The 11,754-nt window shown below is 43.8% G+C and overlaps 1 protein-coding gene across 3 annotated transcripts in view; it reads left to right on the top strand.

Annotated features, from left to right (window-relative positions):
* LOC119538035 (phospholipase A and acyltransferase 3) overlaps nucleotides 1–11,361 on the top strand; it is a 32,750-nt gene extending 21,389 nt beyond the window's left edge. For all 3 annotated transcript variants that reach the window (XM_037840732.1, XM_037840734.1, XM_037840733.1), the window contains exons 4-5: nucleotides 1,455–1,723; nucleotides 11,091–11,361. In XM_037840732.1, the coding sequence (XP_037696660.1) occupies nucleotides 1,455–1,723; nucleotides 11,091–11,192 (371 nt within the window). In that variant the 3' untranslated portion in view covers nucleotides 11,193–11,361. The remainder of the gene's footprint in view (nucleotides 1–1,454; nucleotides 1,724–11,090) is intronic.
* Nucleotides 11,362–11,754: the final 393 nt, after the last annotated feature.

Genomic DNA, 11,754 nt, shown 5'->3' on the forward strand with positions numbered 1-11,754 from the left:
GAGCACGAGCCTTCTCTCATGATGCTGCCTGGGCTACTGGGTTCCATCTCTTTAGTTCACGCCCATTTGTTCCGCTGTCATGCCCAGAGCAGGACGCTCCCATACTAGCTTGGCTGGGTCGGGAGGGACGTCCAGTCTCTGTGCTGGCATCTGCTCTCCCTCGCAGCCATCCTATTCCTCATTTTGAGCCCAGACTCTCTTCAGAGTCATTTAAGTTCTGGGGCTTTGTTGCCTGTTCTAGTTCGCTAATGCTGCCGGAAGGCAAAACACCAGAGATGGATTGGCTTTTATAAAAGGGGGTTTATTTGGTTACACAGTTATAGTGTTAAGGCCATAAAGTGTCCAAGGTAACACATGAGCAATCGGGTACCTTCTCTGGAGGATGGCCAATGGTGTCCGGAAAACCTCTGTTAGCTGGGAAGGCGTGTGGCTGGCGTCTGCTCCAGAGTTCTGGTTTCATAATGGCTTTCTCCCAGGATGATCCTCTCTAGGCTGCAGTTCCTAAAAAATGTCACTCTTAGTTGCACTTGGGGTATTTGTCCTCTCTTAGCTTCTCTGGAGCAAGAGTCTGCTTTCAACTGCCATCTTCAAACTCTCTCTCATCTGCAGCTCCTCTCTCAGCTTCTGTGCATTCTTCAAAGTGTCCCTCTTGGCTGTAGCTCCTCTTCAAAACATCACTCACAGCTGCACTGAGTTCCCTCTGCCCATCAGCTCATTTATATGGCTCCACTGATCAAGGCCCACCCTGAATGGGTAGGGCCATGCCTCCATGGAAATGTCTCATCAGAGTTATCACCTACAGTTGGGTGGGGCGCATTTCCATGCAAATCTAATCAGCACCAAAAACGTCTGCCCCACAAGATTGCATCAAAGATAACTGGCACATTGCCCCTTCCAGCCCCAGGGCTTTGGCTGGGAAAGTGTGGGTGCCCCTTGGGGTCTTTCTAGCTTTTCAACTCAGGGAGCAGCTGTGGCATTTTTGTCCCTTTGCTTCCAGAAAGGTGGAGACTCCTTCTGCAAACCCACCCACCTTTTCTGCAGAGATCAGCTTTGCATGTCAAGGAGCTGTAACCTTGCAGGAATCACAAGAGGTTCATACCCCATCCCCCCACCCCCAATGATGGGTGTGCACTTGGCCTATGTTTGCACAATCTAGAGGGTCACTGAGGTGTCATGGGATATAGATAGCCAAAAAAAAAAAAAAAAGAAAAAAAAGGTCACAACAAAGTATGCAACTCTAGAACTCTTCATTTCAGTTAAGGAAACCAGGGCCTAGAGACCAGCGTGCCTTCTCCAGATTTGCACAGCTGTTTGTCTAACCCTTCCCGCTAGACCCTCCCACATCTTGTTCTTGCCCTTGCGGAGGGGGCAAAGGGTGGGTGCCAGGCTGGAGGCCAGCTCTGAGTCCTTGTGGCCCTGCCCAAGCCCACTGTATCCTCTTTGTGGATCCATAGGTGAAATCGCTGGGGCTGGTGCAGCCAGTGTGATGTCTGCCCTGACGGACAAGGCCCTAATCAAGAAGGAGCTGCTGTACGATGTGGCTGGAAGAGACAAGTACCACGTCAACAATAAACACGATGACAAGTACCAGCCACTGCCTCCCAGCAAAATTGTCCAGCGGGCATTGGAGCTGGTGGGGCAGGAGGTGCTCTACAAGCTGACCAGCGAGAACTGCGAGCACTTCGTGAACGAGCTGCGCTACGGAATCGCCCGCAGTGACCAGGTGCGTCCTCCGCCTGTGTCCCTTACCCTGGAACCAGGCTGTACCCTCCGCTGCTGGTCATCTGCCATGGGCCAGGCCTGGCTGCAGACAGAGACTTGAACAAGAGCTGGAATCCCTGCCCCGGAGAACCGCACAGATGGGATGGGGTGAGGGGAGCAGGGCAGGTAGGCAAGTCAGCAGTGCAAAGCCCTGCACAGCTAGGAACACAGCCTCCATGGCTGAGCCCCACCTCGCCGCCTTGCCCTGAGATGGGCCCTCACCACAACCCTAGAGGCAGGTTTTATTATCCCCATGTGGGGAAACTGAGTCTCATAGAGCTTAAGTAACTTGTCTATGGCCATTCACTTCCTCAAACAAATCTTTATGGCATCTCCAGGGCATATTTGCCTTTCTTGGGGACTTGCCTGCAGTGGTGCTAACTAGCAGAGGTGGGATTGGAATTCCAGGTCTGACACAGGGCTCAGGTCAGAGAAGGAGTCACAGAAGATGGAACACCTGATTTGAGCCTCTCTTGTTTTTTCAGTTGAGCCTATAATGAATTGAATCCAAGTAAACAGAGGCAATACAGAGTAAAGGCTGAGGGAGCAGTGTAAGCTGGGAGATACTGCTCTCAGCACCAGGGATACAATGGATAAAGTGGACTTGATTTCATGGAATGTAGAGTCTAGTGGAGGGAAGCAAGAAATAAACAGCAAGGAGAGTTACAACACCTCAGCACACACTGAGCAGGGCAATGGGCCAGTTAGGGACAGACAACACTCAGTCAGATGGCCAGAAAGGGACTTATGAGCCAAGGACGCTAAGACCTGACTGATGAGAGGTTGGCAGCTATGGGAAGGTTGGTGGGCAGGGAGAGCCAGGTGGAGGGAACAGCTGGTCCCAGGGCTCTGGGGCAAAGTGGAGAGAGAGGTGGTTGGAGGTGAGGCTAGCGGCTGGGTGGGTGGGATTCCGTGTAGGGTGTGGGTTCCTCATGGGCTTTCTCAGCCTCTAGGACTGTACTATCCAATATGGTAGCACCAGCCATGTGACTTCTTAAATATGAATGAAATTAAAATAGAATAAAATTTTAAAAATCCACATTTTCTGGCATACTAGCCACTTTTCAAGTCACCACTTGTCTACTATGTTGGACAGCACAGATGTAGAACATTTAGAACCTTCTCACCATCATAGGCAGTTCAGTGGACAGTGCTGATCTAGGAGGTAATGTGGATATTGCTAGGTTAAAAGATGGTGCAATGGTCGAAGGACTCGGGGGGACGATGGCACTTAGCACATCTGTGTTTCAGGCATAATGACCTTCAAAAAATGTGTCTTGAGTCACACGTGCATAGCCATCATCCTTCGCTAGCATCCTAGAAATTCCTTTCAATTCTCTCCTGTACCAATGCTTATGTCTTCTGTAGCTCACTTTTTTCTCTTTCTTGGCTTACTGTCTTGTTTTGGTGGAATAGGTCCTCTAAGAATTTCCTGAGAAAGGTTGTGTGGGAGGTGAATTTTTTAAGAACCCACCAGGCTCCTTGTATTTCATCAAACTCTTTGACTACAGTACAAAGCACGGCCACAAACAATGAGGCTATTGTTATTTTCCTTGACAAAATATCTTTTGTATGAATCAGTTGCATCAGCATTTGTTCTCACACTGTGAGGTTCTGTAAAGAACTAGGGACATGTTGTTTCTGCTTCGTTATCTGTAAACCCTTTATTCCACCCTTACACAGAGTTTATAGCAAGGAAATCACTGGATGCAAGTGATTTGATGCAGGTTCTCCAGCAAGTTCACTCCACAGAACCAAGGTTGCTACAAAATCGTGCCTGATTCCCTTTTAGAATGAAAGAGTTGAGCCTCATGTCTGTAGCTTCAGTTCTGGGCCCCTGGTAATGATCATTACACTGGTGTGTGTACTGACATCACACACAGCCACACTGGACCCATCGAGGGCTCAGATACACCTGGGCAGCACCCCAAGAATTTTTTTTTAGCCATAGAATATGTCCAAATTCTTCTCTATGTTTGGCAACTACCACATACGCTGTCTAGGCAATCTCTGTGCTTGTAAGTAGCAAGGGCAGGCTTGGCTGTGGCATGTAAGTACATGGATTTGGGGTAGCATGTCCACATTTTCATCCTCTTTTTAATATTATTTTTGATCTTTATTGGTCTTTCTGGCACAACATGATGGCTAAGAATCTTTTTCTTTGCTGTTTTTAATGTTTCAATGCCTGGCTTAGTTTTAGGGTGAGATTTCTTGATCCATATTCATGATCCTTTTTCATGCCTTTAGTGCACAAAAGTACAGTTTTGGCTGATTCTGGGCATTGCGCCTCATTGGGAACAATTGCCATGAGCCAAAGAGACATTTTGTCCTCTCTTTGCATTGTCGCAGGAGCAGATGCCCCCAGGGTTGGGTATAATGCAGGAAGTAGGAAGAGGCTGGACTTTCTCCCTATTGCTTACTGATGAGTCTGATAAAACATGAAGGGCTGGAGAAGTGGATGGGAGGACACTATGGTTAAGAGACTGGGAAGGAGCTGGAGAAGGGCCACTGGGCACACTGGCTACCCACTGGACTGCAAATGAGAGCCAGGACCTCTGTGTTGGAAATGGTTTCTAAGCTTTGGAGTGCAACCTCAACCCCAGCAGCAGGCACTTTTCTTCTGCACTGAATCTGAAGCTTAGATTGGAGTTCAAGTCCACGGGCTACCAGGCTCCAGTTGGGTAGCAGACTGTCAGGTGGGCCCTTGAGTTGTACATTAATAGTGTTATGTATGTCAAACATACTTGAATGTTGAGGGACAAAATTGCCATGCCGAATCTGATTACTGGACGCTTACTCAAATTAACAAATCACTGAAAACAGAAACACCAGTAACACATGATGCTGAGTGTGCTTTTAGGTACCTGAGATAAACCAGGTTGAAGGTCAGATGTCAAAGGTAAAGAGGAAGGTGACAAAGTAAAGGACAAATCTTAGCTGTGTGTGTGTGTGTGTGTGTGTGTGTGTGTGTGTGTGTGTGTGTGTGTGTCCTCAAAGCAATGACTCACCACTGGATAAAGCCAAAATATCAGAACAGTAGTCAATTGCTCCAATTATTTGTGTCAGCATAGTAGCCTGTTATATATTAGCAAAGTTCTCTTGTGGTCATTCACTAGGATGCTGAACTGCTTGTTTTCCTTAAACTGCTTATAGTCTTTGCTCCATTTCCAAGATGGTTCATCATCATGTTCTTGCCTCTCACATTTTGTAGACATAGTGTGGATGTTTGATGTTGGTGGGTGCAGTAAGGTTTGGTAGCAAGTTTTTAGGATTACTACATATGCCTCTGTTTCTTTGTCTTTTGGTTCTCCTTTCTGGAAAAGTTTTGGAAATTTAATTTTTAATTTTCCAAAGTAATACATGTACACAATTTGAAAGAACAACTAGTATTCAACGATTTATAACAAAATGTGTGGTTCCCTGTTCCGCCCCTCCCTTCTCCTTCCAGCCCCCCTCCCAAGAGGCAACAATACTTCTCTCTTTTAGCTGTTTATTTTGGCATGTATCTATTTCTAAATAATGTCTGTAGGCTACTATCTTTGTATTCAGAAATTTTAGATATAATCTTGTCCTGAAAATAATTACCTTCCTTTTTAGTTACGTAGCTTTCTTTGTATCTGTGGCCAGTTTTCCCCACACTGTCCAATCACCCCTCACCACATTCTTTCACAAGGGAAATCACATCAAGCAATCTATCAGTTCTTGAATTTTTTCCCTGGGCACATCCCTCCCATAGATGCCATTCTCCCATCTGGCGATTGCTCCTGGCCTGTCATCCTGGGACTTCCATTTGCTGGCAGCCTTGGGATTTCCTTCGCCTTTCTCCTGAGTTAAGAGTCCCTGTTCTGTGATCTCTTGGTTTCCTCTTTCTTTGCTTGGCCTCTTATTTAGGGGGACCATGTCATATGGGAGTTGCCGTGGGTTAGAAAGGTCAAACAGCAGGAGAGGACAGTGGCAGTTACAGTCCCTAATGTGTCACGATCTGAGTCATACCACTCCAGCATTGATGGGCTGATGAAATAATTTCCTATCGCTGCTGTCACAAATGACCACAAATATAGTAACTTAAAATAACACAGCTTTATTGTCTTATAGTTCTGGAGGTCAGAAGTCCAAAATGGATCTCAAGGAGACGGGAAGGCTGTGTTTCTTTCTGGAGGCTCTAGGGAAGAATTTGTTTTCTTGCCTTTTCCAGCTTCTAGAGGCTGCCGGCCTTCCCTGGGTCATGGGCCGTTCCTCCATCTTCAAAGCTAGCCTGCTGTTTCAGTTTGCTAAAGCTGCTGGAATGCAATGGACCAGAAATAGGATGGCTTTAAAAAAAATTTTTTTTTTAGTTTTTATTGAGGTTGTTCACATACCATACAACTATCCAAAGATCCAAAGTGTACAATCAGTTGCCCATGGTACCATCATACAGCTGTGCATCCATCACCACAATTACTTTTTTTCAATTTTTGGAACATTTTCATTACTCCAGAAAAGAAATAAAGACAAAAAAAGGAAACTCCAATCCTCTCTTAACCACCACCCCCTCCATTATTGATTCATAGTTTTGGTATAGTATATTTGTTACTGTTGGTGAAAGAATGTTAAAATACTACTAACCGTAGTATAGAGTTTGCAATAGGTATACATTTTTTTCTTATATGACCCTCTATTGTTAACTTCTAGTTATAGTGTCATACATTTGTTCTAGTTCATGAGAGGGATTTCTAATATTTGTACAGTTAATCACGGACATTGTCTACCACATGATTCACTGTTTTATACATTCCTATCTTTTAACCTCCAACTTTCCTTCTGGTGTCATACATGAGTCTGAGCTTACCTTTTCCACCACCTTCACACACCATTCAGCACTGTTAGTTATTCTCACAACATGCTACCATCACCTCTGTCCATTTCCAAATGTTTAAGTTCACCCTACTTGAACATTCTGCTCATTATAAGCAACCGCTCCCCATTCTTTAGCCTTGTTCTATCTCCTGTAACTTGTATTTCATGTCTATGAGTTTACATATTATAATTAGTTCATATCAGCGAGACCCTGCAACATTTGTCTTTATGTGTCTGTCTTATTTCACTCAATATAGTGCCCTCAAGATTTCTTCATCATCCCACTTTTTTTAATGTGGTTTTGTTCGAACACCATACATTCCGTCCTAGGTAAACAATTGTTGGTTCCCTGTATAGTCACATATTTATGTATTCAGCATCACTGCCACTATCTATATAAGGACATCTCCATTTCTTCCATAAAGAAGGCGGAAGAGTCAAAGAAGGTAGAGGAACAAAAGAAAAAGATAAAAGAAAGAGAGAGAAAAAAAAACACAACAGCTAGAAAGCAACAAAAGGAAAGATAGCATTAAACTAAAGTAGAATAAAAAGTCAGACAACATCACCAATGCTGACAGTCCCATACCCTTCCCCTATGTCTCCCCCCCCCCCATATGCATTTAGCTTTGGTATATTGCCTTTGTTGTATTAAAGGAAGCATAATACAATGTTTCTGTTAATTATAGTCTCTAGTTTGCATTGATTGTATTTTCCCCCGAATCCCACTGTATTTTTAACACCTTGAAAGGTTGACATTCATTTGTTCTACCTCATGTAAAAACATATTTGTACCTTTTATCACAATTGTTGAGCACCCTAGGTTTCACTGAGTTATACAGTCCCAGTCTTTATCTTTCGTCTTTCATTCTGGTGTCCCACATGGTCCCAGCCTTCCTCTTTCAACCATACTCACAGTCTTCTTTGTTCAGTGTACTTACATTGCTGTGCTACTATCTCAAAAATTGTTTTCCAAACCTCTCACTCCTGTCTTTTCCTTTCTGTCTGCAGTGCTTCCTTTAGTGCTTCCTGTAGAGCAGGTATCTTGTTCACAAACTGTCATTGTCTATTTGTTAGAGAATATTTTAAGCTCTCCCTCATACTTGAAGGACAGTTTTGCCAGATATAGCATTCTTGGTTGATGATTTTTCTCTTTCGGTATCTTAAATATATCACCCCACTTCCTTCTTGCCTCCATGGTTTCTATTGAGTAATCTGCACATAGTCTTATCAAGCTTCCTTTGTATGTGATGATCGCTTTTCTCTTGCTGCTTTCAGGATTCTCTCTTTATCTTTGATATCTGATAATCTGATTATTAAGTGTCTTGGCGTAGGCCTATTCAGATCTATTCTGTTTGGGTTTGCTGCATTTCTTGGGTCCGTAATTTTAGGTCTTTCTCAAGAGGTGGGAAATTTTCAATGATTATTTCCTCTATTATTATTTCTGACCCTTTTCCCTTCTCTTCTCCTTCTGGGACACCAATGACACATACGTTACTGCATTTCATTTTGTCCTTAAGTTCCCGGAGACGTTACTCATATAGGTTGGCTTTTACAATGGGAATTTATTACCTTACAATTTACAGTTCTCAGGCTATTAAAATTTCCAAATTAAGGCAAGAGTAGGATGATACCATCTCTGAAGAAAGGCTGCTGGCATCCAGGGTTCCTTTGTCAGATAACAAGGCATGTGACTGGCGTCTGCTGGTCCTTCACTCTGAGTTCCATTGCTTTCAGCTTCTGGCTTCATTGGCTCTCTCAGCTCCTCTGGGGGTCTTTCCTTCTCTCTTCCCAGCCTTTTCTGGGTGTTCCATCTGAGCTCTCTTGACTTTTTTGTCTTTTATCCTCTCATATAAGACTCCAGTAAAGGATTAAGACCCGTCTTGAATGGGCTGGGTCACATCTCAGTGGAAACAACCTAATCAAAAGATCCCACCCATAATAGGTCTACACCCACAAGAATGGATTAAAAGAACATGGCCTTTCCTGGGGGTACATAACAGCTCCAAACCAGCACACATGACCAGACAAATCTTCTTCACATCACATGACTCTGGCACTGACTCTTCTGCCTTCCTGTTCCATCTTTTAAGGATGCTTGTGATTACATTGGGCCCAGCTGGATATTCAGGAACTCTCCCTCTTTTGAGGTCCATCTGCAAATTTAATTCCCCTTTGCCATGTAACAGAACATATTCACAGGCTTGGGGATAAGTTCATGGACAACTTTGGGGGTGGGGCATTATTCTGCTTACCACAATTAACCTCTACACCTGGTACCAATTTGGCACACTGGAATCTTCCTTCACCATCATCCTGAGAGAGAGAGAGTCCCTTCTATTCTCTCTTGTACTGGAGAGCCTGTCTTCTGTTTCTTACACCTTCTTCTTTCTTGGTTTATGCCCTTGTTTTGGTGGAAGTGCCTTCAGTAGCTTCCTGAGAAAGTATGCATGGAAGTAAATTTTTAGACCCCATGTGTCATTTTTTATCTTACCCTCACATTCAGTTTGATAGTTTGGCTGGGTATAGAATTCTAGGTTAGAAATTATTTTACTTCAGAATCTTGGAGGCATTGCTCTATTGTCTTCTTGCTTCCAATGTTACTTTTGAGAGATCTGAAACTATCCTGATTCCTGATATTTTCTCTGTGTCCTGTTTTTATCCTCTGTTCTAGAAGCTATAATATCTTTACCCAGTGTTCTAAAATTTTACTTATGTGCCTTGGTGTAGGTCTACTTTCATCCAGTAAAGCTGAGCACCATTTCAATCTAAATACTTAAATCCTTTGGTTCTAGAAAATTTTTATGAATTATTTCAGTCTTGATTTTTCCCCTCCATTCTCTCTTCCTGGAATGTCTGTTATGTGGATGTTAGACCTCCTGGATTGTCCCTTATTTTAAATCTTTGGCTCCTGTTTTCTATTCCTTCTGAGAGATTTCCTCAAGTTTGTCTTTCAACCTTTCTGTCAAGTGTGTCAATTCTGTTATCATACTTTTATTTTCCAAGAGCTGTTCTTAGTCTTTTAACATTATATTTTATTATAGCAGTATGTTCTTATCTATTGGATGAATGTGTTTTCTTATTCTCTACGTAGAGTTTTTTTTGAAGAAGTTTTCTTTTCCAGGAATTGTTTCTGTTTCTCCAGGTTGCTTTTTTCTGTCTGTTTTGCTCTTTGTAATCTACTTTAGAGGTCTTCCCCAGGTGTCTGTACCTTTTGGGGTAGATTTATGATTAAGAGTGGGGACTCAATACTGTACAGAAGCTCTGAGTGGGGATGGTGGTGGTGGGAAGTGATTTGTTGACTTTCAGTTTCACTGTGTGGTTATCTGGGTGGGGTTGTTAGTTTGGGAGTCACCAATATTGGTGTTTCCACTTGGGCTAATCAGATTCCCCAGAAATGTCTTCTGGACTTCTGCAGGCAGATATGCATCTCACATTTAGCATATGGTCTCTCAATCCCTTTGTTTGTGATATGATACCCACATCATCACATTTGCTTCTAGATTTGCAGGACACCAAATCTTCTGTGTTACCGTCTCCAGAGAATAAACTTTCAGACTTCTGTTGACATGTGAGAGAAGGTCCAGGGACCAAGCTAAAACTCTTTCTCCTTCTCTCATGCTTTCAGAAGGACCTAGGGTTGCTAATATATGATCCTTTTTGAGGATTCTTTTGTCATAATTAGGGTTGATTCTCAGCATCTCCCATTGCTGCCTTAGGATCTAATTTTCTCTGGGTCTGCTAGGTCAGTTATTACTGTCCCATCTATTTTATAGTTTCCATATTTTGTTGCTAAGGTTTTTTTCTTTGGTTCTCTCTGTCCTTGTGCAATTATGCCCAAAACAATTGCCTCACTTTACTTTTAGTTGGGTTTCAGGAGAAAAAAAATTTGACACATGTTCCATTTTTTACCCTGAAGTCTGCTCTTACTTTTTCAAAGCCTGATTTTCCACTACAAGAAATACAACTCAGATATCCTAATCATGTTAATCACATCGTCATTCTTGTTCAGGGTTGAGTCATTTATTTGAGAACCCATAATGAGGCCCTGTGCCTGGCAGGACTGGGCACTGGAGATACAGAGCTGAACAAGACAGCTGAGTCCTTGTCCTCATGGAGGTTGTGGTTTCCTGAGGATTCAGTATGACAGTCCCTTCCTGACTTCATACTTGCTTCAAGGGCTCCCTGTTGGCCAGCCCAGATCTCAACTGTCCTGGCTTTATCCCCCTGTCTTTCCACAGCCACCCTCTGGGGGTTTTATGTGCTTTAAATACCCACAGGGTCGGTGTACATTTCAGGCCAGCAGGCTCTGCCCACTGCTTCTCTCTCTGTCTGGTTCTCTCCTCCCTTCTTCCCTACCAATATTTGTTGACTCCCAAGTTTGGCGGAGGAGGCCAAGAGGCATAAAGGCTCCCTGAGCTGAATGTTCTTGTTGATGTCCAGCCTGTACTCAGATTCCCAACATAAAGCCTGACCCTCTTTCTTCTCTGTTGCAGGTCAGAGATGTCGTCATGGCGGCAGGCATCGCGGGCGTGGGCTTGGCGGCCATTGGCCTCATTGGAGTGATGTTCTCGAGAAACAGGCGGCAAAAGCAATAAGTTGAAGGGACTGTCCCATCAGCAATGACTTTATAAATTAAGGGGATCTCATTTTGTTAGAGCCTTTGGGGTCTGATTTGTGGATTTCATTCTGTTTTATAACAAGGCTTATTTTTGCAAACTAAAATAAAGCCCAGCAAGGGAGGATTTTATTGGGGAAAATGCACAAGAATTGCCTGGTGTGAAGTCTGTTCAGGCTACAGCTGGGCTGGGCTGTCTATTCCTGACATCACCTGATAGTGCCCTGGCCCTTCTGTGATTTTCTCTCACCTTCTTTCTGAGGGCTTTGTTCCTCGTGCTCTTTGCCCTGAAGGAAACAGGTCCGACTCCAGCTATCTGAAGCAACTGGGAGCTTCTGGTTGTGATACATGTGAGGTGGCAAGAGAGACAGAAAGAGCTGATTGTTACTCAACAACAGAAGCCATCAGACAGCCGGACTCTTGGGGCCTCGGCAGCTGTGGCCTGCAGATGTCCACTGGAGTTAAAAAAAAAAAGTCTGCCACTAAGAAAACTCTCTACCTGCACTTGCCAATCTTGCTAAAACCTCCTTTATTTCCCTCTG

This window comes from Choloepus didactylus, chromosome 6 (assembly GCF_015220235.1).
Source record: "Choloepus didactylus isolate mChoDid1 chromosome 6, mChoDid1.pri, whole genome shotgun sequence".
Lineage (NCBI taxonomy): Eukaryota > Metazoa > Chordata > Mammalia > Pilosa > Megalonychidae > Choloepus > Choloepus didactylus.